Genomic DNA, 19622 nt, shown 5'->3' on the forward strand with positions numbered 1-19622 from the left:
CGTAGTCCCCGTCTTAAAACGTCCACGTCTTCCAGATGTAGTCTATGTTCCGTATCTAAGGTATGCACCGCCATCGCTGAGTCTTTGGCCCGCGTTTGGTATTCTTCTGCTTACCTTGGTAGTTTGTTTATCCTTCTTTTAAGCTCGGCAATTCTGACGCGCCATTCACTGGAATTTCGTCCTATGTTAACGTTAGTGCAATCATTGCAGTTAATTTTATACACACAAACCCTATTCCTTTCAACCAGCAAGGGATCTCTTAAATGCACCAAATCACCGAAGAGACAATACTGGGGTACACGGACTTTGGCAGTGCTGATGAGTTGTTCAGGGTGGTTCCTGTGTCTGTTGGTTTCTGGTAGATAATGGTTTTTAATTTCTTATCAAGCCTATGTCTTGTATGGTCCAGAAAGGGTGATATGCCCGTAGTGGACTCTATTTCCATACCGAACTTGATGTATGGATTTAAACTATTGAGATAGTCGTGGAAGTTGTTCACTTTACCTCGTTTGATTACAACAACGGTGTCGTCAACATAGCACCAATAAATCTACCGATTGTCACTAAACGTTTTCGGAAACGACTACTAATCAATTGGTTTGAGGCAATTTTCACCTGATTGAACTTTTCAAGTCATCTATATATGTTGTTTTAATTAATCAACCGTGAGTTGTTGCTAACAGATATTCCTCGAAGCGTTTTTGAAAGCTTCGCTGGCTAAACAAGAAAAAACATTCTCCATGCAACAGCCCTATGCATTTTGGCACAACAATTCTAATGGGCTGAGAAGATTTAGCGCACAGCGTGCTAACGGGTGGCGGCTGCTATCGTGTGTCAAAATTTACTACAATAGCGTATGAAACCAGCCTGATTTTCTCCATAGCCAGGCTGCCCAAAACGACTCGTGAGAAGTGGACGCAACGACTCTGTTGTCCATCGAAGTATCCAAAACATAATGAGGAATATCACCATAACCACAACTTTTCGATTCCTCATTTTTGTGGCCTATGAGGAGTTCCCGAAAGGCATTGTAAGATTTTAATAACACATATAGATTTATTTTGGTTTATGTGCAATACAACGGCGTTTTTCACTGTTTTTTCCAGTTGTTTTCCGTCCTTGCCTAAGGTGTAACGTTTCTTAAAGTATAATCCCTGGCGACTTACACGGTTTCCACATGCATTTGATGCGAGTGTTGTTGACACAAATCAGTGGTACCTAGTGCGCCATCCAGCGACAATGTGTAACTATGCAGTCATAAATGATGCATTTATCAGGTACATCCAATTTATATGGGATAAGACTTTTTACGAGGTTGTGGTAATAGCATCAGCGGGCGTGGAATGTCCATACCATCCGTCCGTCTTTATTCTTTTCTTTACAATAAGGCTTTCAAATAAGTCATGGTTGTACGGCATTGATGTATCGATGTTGAACACTGATGTCATGCTGTCGATGATGATGGTGATGCTGATACCACCATTATACTTATCGCCAGTTTGTTCCCAGTTGTACTCCGTTCGGGCTCAATAAACATGGCAACTTTGAACCGCTGAACAGCCATGGACTCCAAGTGATCATATCCACCGCCACCCATCAATTGCGTAGCACAGTTATTGATCGGTTTGAAGTATACAGATTGGTCACATCACGTGCATTTTCCACGATGATCTCCAAGAGCGTGCTCGAAATCTAAAATAAGCAAGATTTGTGAGTCATAAGTTGGGGTTAGACACCGTTGTGTACTATGCAATGCACTTAAAGTGATTTTTGAATAGGATAGTGATTGTAATTAAGTAGAACTAACCATGAAAATATTTGATCTGTGGAAATTTGTTCTTTAAATTTTGAAGCAAACACGCCGAACCATTAGATCTCATAAATGCGACCATAATCACTTTATGCAAGGGACTTCATGTCATCAGGCTCAGCAGTTGGCCCCTAATTTGTGGGCGAGCATCATAGAATCGAAGACCCAAGACTTAAAAGGAAACAACGCGGTTGAATGAGCGCAGAAGTTGTTTCATTTAAGGGACAAAACAGAACCAAAAGACCTCCCGTGTGGAAATAAACCGGATATGAAATAACAAGCCTCACGTTTAATAAAGACCAACGTCTTAATAACTGTTCCGAGTATTCTGACTAGCGGTTTGGTTAGACTCATACTCCCATGTTTATGACCTTTATTTGACCCACTCGTTTTGAGCCGTGGCGTATAAATTTGAATCCTTCATCAGTTTTTAAAGTATAAATGTAACATTTCCTCTATGAAGGGTTGTCGGCCCGCTGAGCCATGCGGGTATTTACCAAATTTGTTTAGAGAGGGAGGACAGTCAACTGGTTCCGCCGTGATTAGTTTGTTCGGACATATTTTGGAACACAAATGCGCTCCATGAAAATGGGTTGACCAAACAAGTTGTTGAAAAGAGGGTTATACGACATGTGCTTGTTTTGACATGGCCAATTTATAGTATTTTACGAAGTCTTCCTTAGGCATTTCGGAAGCGTCCCCGGGAGTACTGAGCCGCATTTCAGACAGCACTTACTGCTTTTGTTGCGCTACACGTACGATCGGCCAACAATCAAAGCTTCCTTCAGCTTAAAAGACGCCTTTAACTGTGACATTTAATTTTTCCTCACCAGTAACAGCCGTTCTTGGAGTACTCGAAGATTCATTATGCTCATTTATCCGTAAAAAAACGGCTGGACTATGAGCCTCTAAAAATAACCAAACTCAGCAAGTTCGCCTTTAATTTATTTTTGCCAAATTCAGCTGTAGATGCTATGATCATCATCATTATCCTCATCATCACCTTTATCGCTGTCAGCTGTAATAACTGCGTGCTTATCGTACAGTGGTTGTAGCTGCTACAGTTTCGTTCATCGATGATTCGGGGGGTGTGGTAGTTAGCTGCGCATTGGTTTCAAACCACCATGAAGATTGTTGTAGGGAGTGATAAATGAATGAAATCATGTGGATGACATTGGTTTGTTGGTTGAGGGTCAGTTTCTCGGGCCACGTCATCTTAATGGAATTTGAGAACTAATCACATGTTCTGGCGTGCACCTCGCGACTTTGAAGTGCAGAGTCTTACTTCAGTATGTTCTACTTTATTGTCTTTATTTAAAAATTTGAGAATGTCGAACCTTTATAAGCTCGCATATCTTGGCATAAGCATATGCCTTTCTTGCACTATCACAGATGAATTCAATGCCCGACTGACCAAGATATATCAACGCTTGACAAATCGCACTACATGTGGCATTCAACAAATTTTTCTGAAGCTAAAGGATCTTCTTTGCTAGATAAGGTTAAAAGGGTCATATTTTGCGGTTGTGAGACTTGAACTCATACATCTAAGCATTTTCAAACTTTTGACTACCAGGACAATGCATGGTACGACAGAGTAAATAAAAGACGTCTGAGTCTATTTCGATATCTGTTATGGGATTTCACGGCTTCTTGACCGAAAGCCGGAAAACTGCACCCAGAAGCGGCTTAAATCCTGCAAAATGTGTTACGTAACTGAATCAAGTGGTGTGAATATTGCTATTTTTCAGTAAGGCTGGTTAGCTGGAGTTGGACTGCTGTTGTGTGCTGTCCATTTAATGCCTTGAGTTTGCAAAGGACACCAGGTCAGTTCGGCCTTAATTTGATGTGATATTTAAGAATGCTTATTTCACTGTTGTACGAAAACGTGTGCACTTTATTCTTGCTTTTTTTAGGCCATCCGGCTTGTTCGTAGCCATTCTGTACCATTCTTGTTTTCCTCCTGCAATCGAACTATTGCCCATGTTGATAGTGAAATTAACAGTGATAAAACGATGATGATAATATCAACGAAAATCTACAGGCAAACCGGAGGTTTTTTGTAAGCTGAATCAAACATCTGGTGTTAATCTGCTAATGAATGGAGGTTCGCTTTTTATCAAAGTGACATTAGTGGTTTACTGAGACCGTCGTCCAACTAATAGTATTTGGGTCTGCTGATTACATCAGGTTACGTCCGCGCAAGCAAAATAGGCAACAAAACGACTCTTGGAGATCTAGATTTAGGAACCATCCTCTATGTCAACCATATATACCATTGCGCGTGATATTTTAAAGTATGTACAAGGGATAGGACGCTGACATAATATCGGGAAAATTAAAGCAACACTTCTTGTGCAACTTAAAATTCTATGAATGATCATTTCAAAAGTTGATAGCTTCTGTGTAAATTGTATTTCTTGTTGAAATGACGTTTGACGATTTAGCTGTTTGTTTTCCAGTTCTCAGCTATGATTAGACAGGAAAGTTTTATTTACTCCATGAAAATTCAAGGTATATCTGAATGCACCTTAAAGTGGTAAAAAATAATGTCCCGAGGAAACAACGGATATCTCATTGCAATACCGATTGTTTTTCAACAGGCGTTGTATAAGTGAAAATTTATACTTTGGATAAAACAATTTCACAAAGATATTCACTCTTCCAGACCGGTGTTACACAAACGTGCGTTCCAAAGTAATACTAGGCACAAAATTCAGCGTATACATTTTGCGACTCACGGGTTTTTAAGAAAGTAATAAAAGAGGTCTTCCACGACGCCTGTGATTTTTCTATTTCTATTTACTGTTCACCATAGTTCAACTCATGAATTTGTATAAGTTGCGTCCTACTTTCTGAGACCGGCCTTTGGCGCATTTTGCGTACCAATAACTAATTTTGACTGAGTGAAGATAGCGATAGCTCGCTACCCCTCTATCAATGTTTAAAAGGCCAAAATTAACTATTCATCTTTAATCCATCGGTGAATTTCTCCCTGTTAGTAAGGCGTAAGAAAAATTTTGAAAGATTGATTTTATGAATTACTAAATTTGGTGTCAGTTGAACTCACTGTTTGTGAGTAATTTCCTGGAGAATGTAAAAGAAGTAACGATCCATCAACCGATCATTATCTCCGTATGTAAGAAAATGATTGTGTGAAGTTAATGTTTCTAACGTGACTAGCAGCAAACTGATCAATAAAAGTCAGTTCTTTGCTTTTACACTAAATGGTCTGTGGGATGCACTTGTGCGATATTTAACAATCTAAACTTTGAAATAAACGTTCACAAACGTCTATTCATCTTTTTCATCTTATTCACCCACGTAAACATTCATGTCTATAAGTTTGTTATGGAGCTCGTGTTGTCTCGCCAGTGTCTGCAGAAGATGGTCCAAAGTGATATCAGTGGCTGTGAGGCAATTTTCACAATGTGGTTTTTCTGATTGAATTATTAAATATTTAAGAATTCCAGTGTTATCTCCCTTTCTTACAAATTTAACAGCGTTTATAATAATAAGGATGGAGTTCAGGTGGCGAGATATCAAAGAGGGAGAGATCTAAATCAATTAGTTTTGTTGACATTTTCCAGTAGGAGGGGTTGATTTTAAGGCTTCAAATAGAGCAATATTTCTCTTTCATTTATTGAAGAACCAATAGGGTGTTAAAAAAGAAGTAAACTAACTTATTCTTCCGCCGAACTTGTTTCTAACAATTTATCCGATGACCCATTTGGACCGATAATCGATAAATCAAATGACAGTCTCAGTAAAATAAATAATGAACAAAGAATCATCCGGCTGTTGCGGAATGTCAGTGAATAAAGCACAAAGGTTGATATAATGCTTTTGTGGAAGCCAAGCCTCAAAATTTTGAGGCTGGTTTTAAACCATGGAAAAATATTAATAAAATCTTTGGGAGGACAAATGATAACAATGACAAAGTTGGTGCTACTTGGGTACAACTTTGTCGGCCACATTTCTGTGGCTCTGAGTGGCTGGTAAAGGTAGACTAAAAAGCCCTGACAGCTTACTTCTCATGCTATGGCATGTTTTATCATTTTTTTCGACTATCGCATTATCCTATCTCTCTCACACAAGCAATGACGCAAACAACATTGAACTGTCGTATTTTCTGATTCGCTTTTGTGGACAGGTCGATAAGGAGGGTAATGTTTATATGTGCCATCTTGTGCAAAAAAGCATGGCAGTGTAAAACTCCAAAAGGTGCTGTTATCTAGCTGTAGGATGTACACTCTATTCTGATGCAAAAACTAGCCGTTTGATCTGAGGTGAGTTTTTCTTGGCGAAACGGTTATTTCTGGTTCGTCCATGTAAACGTTATAAGCCACAAATTCAGTTGTTCTTTGAGTGGAACACATTTCTTGATTAAGTGTTCCCAAAGATGCAGGTTTTCAGTTGTTTGTGATAAGGTTCAATAAGGGTTATTTTCTCGTAATTTGTTCTTCGTCCTAACATGGATATTTTCATGTAATTTGACATGTTTGTGTGACAACTGGCCGTTGGAATTAAAGTTAAGCCAGTGATGAGTATGACGATGGTGGCAGTTGGTATGATGAAGATGACAGCATTGTGAAGTTGCGCGGCTAAATTTTGAAGAACAGTACGATTTGGCTCTGAGTGGTGCTTGAAACGGTTTCCTGCCAGTAGCTTGGTATTGTAAAAACTCAAATCATCAAGCATTATACTTCCATTTTTCAGCCAATAAATTCTACGCAAATGCAACGACCAGCGTCAGCTTATTCAGAAGGCGATGATGGAGCGGACAGTGCCTTGCAGGAGGAGTATGACCGCCTACAAAATCAACTGCGTAACATACAAAATGAACGGCAGAGACAGACAAACGAAGCAAACGTAAAAATAGGTCGGTATAAGTAAGCCTTCAGTCTCGAATTTCCCCAAACCCAAAATAGTAGCGAAATAGAACTGCTTGAAGCGGAGAATCGAGAACTAAACATGCTGCTGTCGCTTAGCAATAGCAGTCAAAATAAGAAAAAAGATATGAAAGCGTTGGAAGATTTGAAACAGCTGTTGGAACAACAAGAAGCCTTGCAGGAGAAAATCGATCAAACAAAAGCTCATCATAAGCAATTGGATTCAGAAGTAAGTAGATGTTTCTTTACAAAACCTGTTTGATTTTGTTTTCAGATTAGGAGTTTGGAAAAAAAGATTTGTCAGAAACAGCAAGAACGAGCCATTCAAGTTAAAAATGAGAAGGAGGCTGGTGAAGAGATAAACCAACTGGAAAAAAGAACGCTTAATATGGAAGCAAATTTACATACAGTTAGCCTGTTCCAGGTGTTATTCTTTAGTGATTTCAGAAAACGTCAAAATTTTGTGAGACTTTAGCCAACAATGACCGAACTCGGGGTGACATTGAAAAGCTGTTGAACGAGCGGAGGATGTACGTTGCACTTCACAAGCGGTTAACGGAAAAGTTAAATGACATAAACAAAATGAAGGCAAAGTTAACACAACATGCCGCCGCAGCTTTCGATCAAAGGTAGGGACACACATTTATCATCTTGTTACTAAGTTGTAATGAGCAGAGAAGAAGCCAACACACGAATTCAGACGTTGAAAGAGAAGAACGAAAAAGATCGCCTTGCCTATGAAGCAGAAGTCCGGGAACTTCAACGAATAATTGATTATAACGCTCAGTTGCAACATTTTATGCTCGTGAAATCAAACGAACGTCTTGAATGGAAACAAGAGGCTGAAGAACGGAAGCGAAAGCATGGTACAGTAAATTTTTGTAACTGTCATGAAATATCGACACGGAAAGCCTATGCTTAGTACTAGAAGGCAGTAGACTGAACAGCCTCTCTTCTAGGCTCTGTCTTTCTGCGGTCTCTAGCTGATCTCAAGTGAGACAGTAAATCTTGGTTCGTCAGCTTCCTGTCCAACAAAGGCGACCCAATTTTACTGTGCTTTCTGTAAAGCGCAGGATATTTTGATGAAATGTGTGAAAACGATTTAACCTAAGCACTAATAATGATTTTTCTGTCAAATATTTTAACCTTGGATAGTCCCGTCAGATAAGGAGACGCATGGGTAATTTAAAGGGCCGATGGACTAAGAAGTGTTAATCGTTAAACCGGAAAAAATAATACCCAGCGAGATCCCTCCAGTCTTTTTCATAGAGAAGTCAATTTTTTGTTAGTGTAACCTTAATGATGGCGGTTAATTTTGACGGCGGAGTGAGAAGTACCAGAGACTGGTTATACATGACTTTAGATTTTGATGGATTCAGTCCATTGTTCTAAAAGCGGGGGGTGGGGTTTGTATCGACCTGGTGGTCTATAATCCCTCACTTCACTTACGCTGGTTCTCCAGCTACAAATTGGTGCCTGGTTACTCCTTGGAAATGATTTACAGTCTCACGATTACCGCACTGTGTGTGAGAATCTCATGAATCAAGTAAACATGTAACGCTGAATAACGTTGGACATAGCTTTCGAGTTTGTGCCGCCACCAGTGGACAAAATCTCAATTTATGTTGCATTGGATTTCCATTGGGTAGACTATGGTTGGCAAAAATGATAATTGTAGAGACCCGCTTGCTCATAAGGGTCAACTATGCGTTCATTAATCTCTTCAGGAATCGGACCATTGCTTTAGAACTCTGTCCTAACAGGCCAGCTTGGATCTATTCTCTAGGCGGTTACTATTTGGCCGAACAGTGTGGTGAGGATTTTGTGAGCCTTTAGTAACCTCTTGTTAGTACGTTATGTCAACAAGTCTATGGAGACCAGTACATAAACTACGATATTGATGTTCTGAATGAGAAAAATTTCAGGATCAAAAGAGACTACGGTTTAAAGTTCTTGTGATCCACCCAAAACAAAATAAGTACAGCTTAATAAGTACCAGTGGTTCATAGCACTGTCTGGGCAAAGAATATTACATATCATTGTATAGCTTGGTTTCTTAACTTTTATCCAGTCAGGTAATGACGAGAACCAAAGCCATATAGGTGAATTGAGTACTGTGTGGATACTATTTAGTGTAGAAGAGCTTTGTACGCTGTTTTTAAGAACAAACGGACGTGGAAAAGTGTTTTTTCCAAGCACCGAACAATTTTGCGTTTAACTTTTTCGATACCATGGGCTCCGCAATTATATGATGGAGCGGTATACAAAATCAAGCAATCATCGCACATTATTCACTGTTGACTCTGAGTGTGGCAAGTTGTTAGTGGAACTGATAATTCAAACTAAAAATTCACCCTCATTGTTTACGATAATAGTTTAGAGTAGGGTATCCAAACTCATTGGTGACCAGCAATCACAGGTTTCCCGCTGAATGATCCCTTGACTCGAACAATGAGATGTGAAGCGATTTCCCAAGAGATCTTGGAAACACGATACTGTCTACCTCCAGGGAATCTCGTGTGGATTTCTGGAAACCTACCCAAGTTTTTATTTCATTGGGTTCAACTTCTTGAGTGTGTGCAAGTGCTTCTGAAGCTTTGGGCCTCCTGTAGACACTATTCAATACTCTTTACTCATGCTACTCACGGTGTATAAGTAGACAAGATTAGCCCAATCCGTGATTGTCACAAAATTAGGGTTTCAGGAAAGAAGTGCACTCACACAGTAGCTCTTGTTGTTTCAGGAACTAACCATCAGCAAGCCACTGTTAATCTTACTCCTGTGCCGCCTGCAATGCGCAGCTACCTACCCCCCCCCAAATCATCGGTGAACGAAACTGCGGTAGCTACAACCATTGTACGACGAGTACGCGGTTATTAGTACGGCAGTGAAGCATCAGTGCCAACACTGATGTTGCTGTCATTGATGATGATGATGATGACGCGGTTATTACAGCTAACTGATGATGTTGATGATGATGATAATGTGCCGAAAGCAGTATAAACAGGACGCCGAAAGCAAATCCAATATTTTTTTATTTAACCTTAACTACGACAGCTTCTGAGGCATTAGCAGTATTCTCGAGGTGACAGACTTCTGAAAACCGAAATCGACATTGAATTCTCGTTGATGAGCCCAGTAAAAAGGGCAGACTCTTGTTTCCAATTCAGCAAGAGTTAGATTTTTCCGTTATTTCTATCTGCTATACACACGCAAAGTTGATCTAAGTGCGATACCCATTTTGACACCCGTAATTCATGAAACACTATTTGAACTACTTGCCCAAAGTGCTTCGAAAATTGCACATCAGGCAATTTATTTTATCACCGGTTCCATGCTAAGGAAAACAAACAATTTGTTTCGGCTAGCGTGTAGACAAGCGTTCCGCAGTGATCCCTCAGTAGTGCGCAGACGTTGGCAAAAGTCACTACCCAGCATCGAGTTTTATGTAAAGGTCTTTGATTACAAATGAGTATGGCCCACAGAACAACCAGCAGTATTCCCTCGTTAGTGACCCTGTGATACACTGACCTAACTCAACAACACTTTAGAAGAAGCACCTAGGGAATCCTGAATAGGCGTGATTCAAAAAAAATACCACAGTGTCTCTATTATGACCAATTTCGAACAAACCCTCAGAGGTGATATGTTCACCTGACAGTCTATGGAACTGGAACGATACTCGCTAGGTCGAACTATGGACTTTTTAACCAGCACATATAGTCCACTTTTGACATAATACACATAATCAATTAGACCTTGGTCGCAAAAGTTTCACAATATGCGAATGATGTGTCTCCTTCAAGGCATTTGTTATTGTTAGGAAATTAGAAATTCAGTTGAGTATACGTCTGGAGAGTGCACGAATAATGAAAAAAATTCACTCACAGAGGAAAACTCTGGAAAATACGTGGCCAATTTACTAGTTTAGGTGACTTGGAGAATAAGGGTTGCATTTTTCAAAGATGGAAACCACGGAGGATAAGGAATTGGCGAAGCAGAGCCACGCAATGGGTCTCAGAGCGTCGTATCATCTGGTTCAGATTTCTTAAAGACATAATGAGCGCAAAACCTAGCCAGAAAGCTTAAAGCGAAGACCTAGCTGAGACGTGAGCAGCAATCCGTTAACGGATTAATCGTTTAGCGGTAGCATCCTTCCGGTACCTAGCTGCCATGTCACCTGAAGGAAGCACGAGGGTTGAGTTACTACCAGGTTACCCAAGCCTAGAAAGGGGAAATCGGAAGACAGAGGTCGGGTTCGAACCATGGACCTTCCGGTCAGTAAATTAGCATTCTAACCCCTGAGCTATCTCGTTAACGGATTAACTGTCAAACTTAAGTGCACTGATGGAGTGTCTGTTTCAGCCACGTCCTTTCTACTAACCTACATGTTGGTTTTTTAGGTGCGACGGGAGAAATTGCGCAACGGCAACAACGCCAAAAACTCGAAGAATACGAAGTCTCCATGTCTCGCATAATGACATGCACAGGGAAGGAAGATGTATCAGAGATGGTCAAAGTTTACCTCGTGAACGAGGATCAAAATTTCACTACTTTCAACTATGTCACTGAAGTGAACAATCAGGTACTTGAAGTTTCCGGCATGGCTTTTCATGGGTTCCATACTTCTGTGTAGATTGAAGATTTGAAGGCGGAACTGGAGCGGATACGTCGGGATACTGATGAATGTCAATCCAATCGTGAAGAGCAGCAGCGTCAAAAACACCAAATCATGCACAAATATGAGGTAATCTTTCCTTCAGGCTGTTGAATGGTTTATAACTTCTTAGGTTCAAATGAACTCAGACAAGGAGGCTTCTGATGCTGCTGAATTGCGTACAGCACAAATTCGAAAGATTCTTGATCAAGTGAAATCACAAGTGAAACATTTGGCGCAAAAACTGGGTTGTGATACCTCAAAGATTGTCGAGATGATGGAGCGTCGTATCATCTGGTTCAGATTTCTTAAAGACATAATGAGCGCAAAACCTAGCCAGAAAGCTTAAAGCGAAGACCTAGCTGAGACGTGAGCAGCAATCCGTTAACGGATTAATCGTTTAGCGGTAGCATCCTTCCGGTACCTAGCTGCCATGTCACCTGAAGGAAGCACGAGGGTTGAGTTACTACCAGGTTACCCAAGCCTAGAAAGGGGAAATCGGAAGACAGAGGTCGGGTTCGAACCATGGACCTTCCGGTCAGTAAATTAGCATTCTAACCCCTGAGCTATCTCGTTAACGGATTAACTGTCAAACTTAAGTGCACTGATGGAGTGTCTGTTTCAGCCACGTCCTTTCTACTAACCTACATGTTGGTTTTTTAGGTGCGACGGGAGAAATTGCGCAACGGCAACAACGCCAAAAACTCGAAGAATACGAAGTCTCCATGTCTCGCATAATGACATGCACAGGGAAGGAAGATGTATCAGAGATGGTCAAAGTTTACCTCGTGAACGAGGATCAAAATTTCACTACTTTCAACTATGTCACTGAAGTGAACAATCAGGTACTTGAAGTTTCCGGCATGGCTTTTCATGGGTTCCATACTTCTGTGTAGATTGAAGATTTGAAGGCGGAACTGGAGCGGATACGTCGGGATACTGATGAATGTCAATCCAATCGTGAAGAGCAGCAGCGTCAAAAACACCAAATCATGCACAAATATGAGGTAATCTTTCCTTCAGGCTGTTGAATGGTTTATAACTTCTTAGGTTCAAATGAACTCAGACAAGGAGGCTTCTGATGCTGCTGAATTGCGTACAGCACAAATTCGAAAGATTCTTGATCAAGTGAAATCACAAGTGAAACATTTGGCGCAAAAACTGGGTTGTGATACCTCAAAGATTGTCGAGATGATGGGCGGCGATGGGGCAGAAGTTACCGAACGGAACCTAATGCTTTACATAAGTGTGCTTGAACAAAGAGTGGACGAGCTTTTGTCGGTAAAGTGCTATAATTCATCAAAAGTAAGTTTCACCGTGGATGAATCACCGCAAGTTGATTGTTTTCTTCATTATATGCAAATAAGCCGGCAGTCCGATTTCACAGAAGCCGGACTACTGACTGTTCTAGGTAAGTTTCGCGTCATTGTTGAGAGCTGTAAATCCGTCCTCTTGCGACAAAATGTTGTTGTTTTATTCTATCATTGAGATGTATATGAAGAATACAGATTGTATAGGTCAGACACAAGGTTAGCCAGATTACGAAAAACTGAATCATATGTCACCGAACGATCTGCGTGACAAAAGGCATATGGGTGGGTTCAAAATCAAAGCCGTAGTACCGTAAATCGTAGCATGCTGGGTGCCTAATCGCTAATACTGTATCCACTTTAGTCAAACGAAGTTAGCTGTCGCACTTTTCAGTGAAATACCATAGCAAGATTCTAGTTTTTTTGCTTTCTGGAAGTGTCCCAGCACTAACGTGTGTAAATCGACTTAAAGCGATATACTACCCAAAGGGAGATTAAAAATCCTCGAAAGCCTAAAACCGATTTTGTTCTAAGTAGAGCTTATCAGGTAGGTCCAGTTTCATAATTGCGGTGGTCGCTAGTTTCGTTTGAGCCCGCACGGCGCTGCGGTACGTGGCAGGAGGAAAAACACTGGAGAGCTCACTTCATGTAGCGGGTCACATTTCGGGGTTAACCATGAAACACCATAGTTCTATAGTTTGGAATCGCTCTGCCGACGGTCGTTTGAACATACCAGATTTTCCGAAATACCTGAAGGCGTACGTTATGTCCTGCGAGGCCTAATTCTGTCGCTTTTCGTTTTTCACGACTCACTGTCTGCCCTTGTTCAGCAGATTTATTTGAAGAATATCACAAACGAGAGATTCGGTTGAGTCTCGCGTGAAATGCAAATTGATTTTCAAATAAGTGTTTCATCAAAGAATGAAGCTTTCCCTTATTTTAATGGTGATTAGTTGGTAATGAAGCAGACTGGATCACACGACGTAATGTAATTTCTTCCCAGACTTGATTTGACCTTATTAGGGGCAACTTGTGTGTGTTCTCTATCATGAAATACTCATAGGCCAAGTTTGATGCCAGGAACAATTCATCCATACTAATGCATCACTCTGAAGTGGTAGTAAGAAAGTGAAAGTGGTTTGTGGATTTTCTGTGACACCCACTTCTACCAAGTGATTTTAGACAAACTACAGGTGGAATTACCACGGATACTTTGTCGCAAACTTTCGTCTCCTGAATTAGCTGATATATGTCATGAGTGCTTCCATGATGTTTTTCGACATTTCTTTTTTGCCACCTTGATTTTTGGTATGAAGACCGGTCCGTTGTTTGACAAGTTGCTTACCTTCTACTGACGCTATACTCCTACCGCTATCTTTTGTTGCATTCAGGGGAATCAGTTTGGCATTATTAGCTAATAACCACTCCGTACTACCAATAACTTCATCCTTTTTTTCGTTGACTGCTTACAATTTAGAGTGATGAGCGTCAGGACAAACCAACTCATGAATCCTCATTAACACTACTCGAAGTACCTCATGTGGAAAAAGAAATTACGGCTTCACTGCCATCATTATCGTAAGTTCCTTTGTCGCTGATTGCCATGTCCTCATGTACCCCTTTTAACATGGTCCGAAACGGTGCTTCTTCGTCAGTTGTAAGAACAGTATACTTGTCGTACGGTGGTTCTAGCTGCCACAGTTTCTTTCATCGATGAGTTAATGAGGTGGGGTAGATGGCTGAGTCGGAGGCGGTAGGTGATATAACTGATTTATAAATACAGGATTGTCAGTGAACCTTTCATCGGAGAGATATGAAGGAGATCGTTCAGCTGTATCACCCTTTCGGTGCCTAACTGCCATGCCACCCGAAGGAAGCACGAGGGCTGGGATACTGCCAGGTTGCCCAAGCCTAGACAGGGGAAGTCGAGTGGCAGAGGTCGGGTTCGAACCACGGACCTTCCGGTCTGTAAATTCGCGCTCTACCCACTTGAGCCATCTCGCCCCGATATGAAGGAGAGCTATACATTGAAGGCAAAAATTGTATACTCGAACGCCGAGGATGCCAGTAGGCCACGTCTGATAATGTCTTTAACCACTGATATGTCTAGACTAGGGGTCCCCATCCAGTGAGACGACGCGGCTTAGCTTGCTGGTAATGACTTTCATACTTCACGGTCAAGTCAATGTTTGACCTCCCCTGGCTCGTTTTTAACCTTTGCATCGTTGTGAGAAAAGAGCCCTCTGGAGAAGCCCGTTGACCGGTATGCGAGGGACATAACTAAGCCCCCACAAACTATAAAGTTTGATCAGTTCTTCTATCTTGAGTGAGTTGTTTCTTCCGAAAGCTTTTCGGCGTACTTCACCATTGCTGATCCGGTGTTCACAACAAATTTGGGCAATGCTCCGAAGATGTCGATGGTCAAACATTGAAATTCTTTTGACGTCATTTCTACGTGAAACGGCCAAGTTTCTGATCGATGTAGTAATGGGGAGCGCACCACAGCATTGTACACTCGACCCTTGATGGATTCATTTAATCTTATTATCGGTTTATTAAAAGTGACAACCTGAATCTCCTTACGTCGTTCCTAGCTACAGGTTGAATGAGTCACTCAAAGCAGAAATCTTCAAACACAGAACACATACTGAAGAAAGTAGGACAACAGGCCCATACGGTAAACCTGTTTGGCAATGGTGTCTGCTGCGACCGCTGTGGCAAGGACCATTGCCGTGTTAGGTTACGGGATAGAAGAATACTTACTCGGTCAGATAACCGCTGATGGTTGTCTGTGTGGCCTCTTTTTGACATTGAACGTGGAGGAATGGCATGAGCATGACGCAAGTCGTTGCTTGCTCATTGTATCCGCTTGAGCCCTGACAGGCTATTGTTCTGACAGTGGCAGAAACAGCCTTTATAAAGTTGCAAATGTTATATTAGAGCGTTGTAAAAGTTCAGATACTGTTAGGCTTACTAGAAGTGAGAATGTTAAATTGAGTGGACATGACGCAGGTGGGCTCAAAAGGATGGGTTACTCGGCCGGGCTCGTTAAGTGCGGACGGAATGCATGACTGTTGCAACTATGTACTGACATCCGCAACGACCAAAGTCATCCGGTTCTAAGACGGCCTCCATCCGTTAATCCACATGAATCAGATAGTCCGCAGCTACCAGAGGCTTAAATCACGCAGTCATGATCGTTTCTTCGAAAAACGCATCGGTCTCTATATGGAGGGAAAAGAGACCTTCCCATTTAAACGGCGTGTATCCATAATAACGCCGTTGTCAGTGATGAGCTGCGAGTTCGTTAGTCAGTGGACGGGTTCCGCATCCTTCACTGTTTTGTGACAGTTCATAAAATATTCACTCTATAGAGAGAGCAAGCTAGCGTTTGGTCATCAGGTGCTTGAAAAATGGACTTAATCTTTCGATTTTTGGATCCATAATTTTCATTCTATTCTGTTGGTACACATGTTCCTCTTAACGTTGTTGCTTAGCTTGAATGCTGTGTGAGGTTGTGCATGTAGGTAGTTCTTTTTATTCCTAGGCTTGCGACCGCGTGAAAATCGACACGGAGCCCTCTGGAAATGTTTATGACGGTGGTGACCGATAAGATGTCCACTGTCTCTATTCCTATTCATTTTTGCAATTCTCTGCCGTGTGAATTAGTGCGTGGTTTTTGTCTTTCGTTCATCTGCTCGAATCTGAGGCTGTGGTGTAATCCCTTTCCTGGTACCACTTTATCACGATGGAAGAGACAGATAAAATTGCTCGACGATTAGGGAAAGTGTTGAAGAATGGCAATTTAGATTAGAAATCCGCATTGAAGTATCTGAAAAGTTTACGTGAAGTCGAACTGACGCTGGATATCCTAACAAAACCGGAGTTGGGATCACCATTAACAAAATCCGAAAAGAGTCCTGGAACAGTGAAATAGCGACGCTGAGGAAGAATATAATAAAGCAATGGAAGCAGTTAGTCCCAGATAAGGTAGAACCAAGTACTTCGAATGCCGGAGTGAAGTAGCTTTAGATGATGGCTGACCATCGGGCCCGCGACGAAACCACCCAACCGCGTACCAATGATGCCCCCACAATTGGTACGAAAGGTCTGGAAAAAATTGCCAGTCTTGACGAACATATCAACTGCCACCTGATTTACAGGCAACTAAAGCACCCGAGTTGCCAAAAGTTCTTATATATGGCTAAAGTATGTCTATCGTTTTATGTTGTGCTCGTGTTGAACGATTATCTCATACTCACTTACGATGTACAGTTCTGTTCACACCGTTGTTGTGTTCACGTGTAGACACCTTGTTCTTTTCGTTTCTTTTAAATGATGTAAAGATTAGTCAATTAGTCGCCACCTCTTCCCTTTCTTCCGAGTCTTCATCACAACATCCCTTCATCGTTGTTGTACGGCAGATAAGCACCGGTATTTTCGACTTTTGCCTTGCTTTTCATGATAATGATGACGAGGAATCCTCAACCACTTCTGTCTCTTCGTCACGAATCGTGTTGTCTAAATCTTGACATTTATGGACCTCTCATCGATGGTATGTTCTGCGTGCGTTGAATGTTCTGTGGCACCTTGAGGCCATAGCGGCTGCAGTGGACTGGCGATCGCAACCATCGTGCTATTTTAATGCAGGATTATCCACAAATTTACCAACGTGACAAACTCACATGCATTCATGTGAGCTTGTTTAGTACCAAATGGCATATAAAGAAAACAAGATGCCTAACTCAGCTGGTTGCGCGTGATATTTTGCTGAGTATCATTACCACATTGCTATCATTGCAATTCATGTCAATAAAATTCGGAACAATAACAGTACCAGAGTAGGACAAGAATGCATCAGGATGACAACATTACGAGCACACAATCGGTTCTACTGTCGGTTCACCAAGATTTTGAAACCGGAGTACCCTAAAACTTTGGAGAGTGAAATGTGCAGTTCATTAATGACGTCCAAAGTTCAAAATAATCTTTTATAGAAAATGTGTTGAACTTTGATCAGCGTTCTGGTTTCAGTAGCTACCAATTCGTCTGACAACAACCTTTATTAAGAGATTTTCTCCAAACCGGGCTGTTCACCGAACTTTTAAATGTTATGTACATAGTCTTACCTCCGTACTGTATTGTTTCCAGTCTTGCAAGCATATTATTTCAAATGCTAATTAAACTCCAACGAAATCTTTCACCCTCTGGCTGACCCACAGTGATGAAGATGACGAAAACGGCGAGAGCGTTCATAGTTCCATACGTCCGTTCACCCAAGCCGAAATTCTTCATCGGGTAACGCGGGATTTGCAAAGGTACGCTGCTAGTACTGGCGCCGAACAGCACAAGCAACACGCACCCAGTCGACACACGGGAAACGGCCACAAAGGCAAAAATAATCAACATGCGAAAATGGCTATAATCGTCGAGTAAACTGAACGGATTTTTGCAAACTCATTCCCCAACAGCCCCTTATGAAAAATCGTCTGCCTCCTCTGACTACTTGTGCTTTGTACCCATTTGACCATTTAATTAAAACACGTCTCTACGCAAGTTTTATCAAGGGATTTTTATGGGAGAAGCTACGATCAGATGGTCGCTCCTTCTGACTGGCCTTCATTCATTTCCTCCTGATATAGTTCAGATCACATCACCGTTCGGATGCTATCTGCGAAAATCAAGCAGTGGGTTCTGGGAAGACTAGCCAGAAATAGGATTGAAAACTTCCTTATTTCCAGCTAGCTGTTCATCCTTCAGGCCATTGTAGAGAGCAGGATTTCAGGAGAATCTGATTCAGTCTTATTTTACAGATTTTAAAATATTCGATTAATAATGGGATGCTCAGTTTGATTTCTCTTGAACTGATCTCCCGCTGGATTTGCCTGTTTCTTAATGCGCTATCCACTGCGAGAACAAATTTAAACTGCAATTTTGGAGAAACTTGATTGTTACCCCTGAGAAACAGTTTTCAGGAAATGTACAGTGTTTGAACAAGTCTGTCGGTACAGTACTGTACTTCATTTGGGTGCGAGTAGAGGAATTGGTGCCTCAGGTATGAACGAGCAAGATAGGATCATGAGTTGCATGTTTCCAAATCATCGTATGTATCACACGAAAGACAATCCGACCCAGCGCTTCCTGGTCCAGTGATAGAGATATCACGGTTGCAATTCCACAAAAGTAGCTATTTTCTTTGCGAAGAGACGGGCTTATTTTTGTGCGGCGGTTGGTGTACCTCAGTAGCCCATTCACTTATACTGCGGGATGCAAGCCCCACATCCAAGGAGTTTCCCCGTTTCAGGTCGGTAAATGGATAGGGCTCTGACTAACACAGTCTACTGGTCTTGCAGGTCGGGTTTGAAAAAATTGTGGTAATTGGTTCCTTAAAATTAAGGCTACTTAACAAGTCTCAAGCCAACCACAGCAGTCTTGCGGTCAGGGCATTGAGCGGAAGGCACTGGCTGAAGAGCGTGATCGTCTTCTCTAAGTTTGGAGGCCCTGGAAGCATCTGAGGCTACAAATAACAATGAAATTTAAGGACAAATGTACAATATGACAGTGGCACTCCGGTATTTATCACTCGTGTATTGCTATCAGTGATGATGATGACGATGACATATTTATTTGGATCAACGACAACCATTTTCTGGCGTTGGCCAAAATGCCTTTTGAAGGTAAGAAGGCACCTAATTCTGGGATTCCCGTTTGATTTGTAGCTGCGGTTGCCTTGAGTGTGATGTAAGCTTTTGGCCCGTTGGGCGCTGACTTAGTGCTAGTTTAACACAATCATTCCGAGGTGCCTACACCTCCAGATACTCACTCAGGCAATCTAGATAGAACCTGACAACAAGAACGCCACTGACATCGGTTGGCAGTCATATCTTGTAGTGTCTCCAACCAGGCACAGTGAGGATCACGCGGTCCCCATCCTGGAAGGCGAGTAGCACCGA

General features: G+C 41.6%; 1 protein-coding gene across 1 annotated transcript; it reads left to right on the forward strand.

Moving 5' to 3' along the window:
- Positions 1–696: 696 nt before the first annotated feature.
- On the forward strand, positions 697–18205 carry T265_02503 (hypothetical protein; the record flags this gene model as incomplete). The annotated part of the gene is made up of 14 exons (XM_009166766.1): positions 697–1030; positions 6530–6702; positions 6742–6931; positions 6977–7111; positions 7150–7331; positions 7378–7568; positions 11106–11287; positions 11339–11449; positions 11493–11643; positions 12023–12204; positions 12256–12366; positions 12410–12664; positions 14147–14247; positions 17892–18205. 14 exons carry the CDS (start codon positions 956–958, stop codon positions 18103–18105), a joined length of 2253 nt encoding a protein of 750 aa, XP_009165030.1.
- Between the last annotated feature and the right edge of the window lie 1417 nt (positions 18206–19622).

The sequence above is a fragment of the Opisthorchis viverrini genome (assembly GCF_000715545.1).
Source record: "Opisthorchis viverrini unplaced genomic scaffold opera_v5_32, whole genome shotgun sequence".
Lineage (NCBI taxonomy): Eukaryota > Metazoa > Platyhelminthes > Trematoda > Opisthorchiida > Opisthorchiidae > Opisthorchis > Opisthorchis viverrini.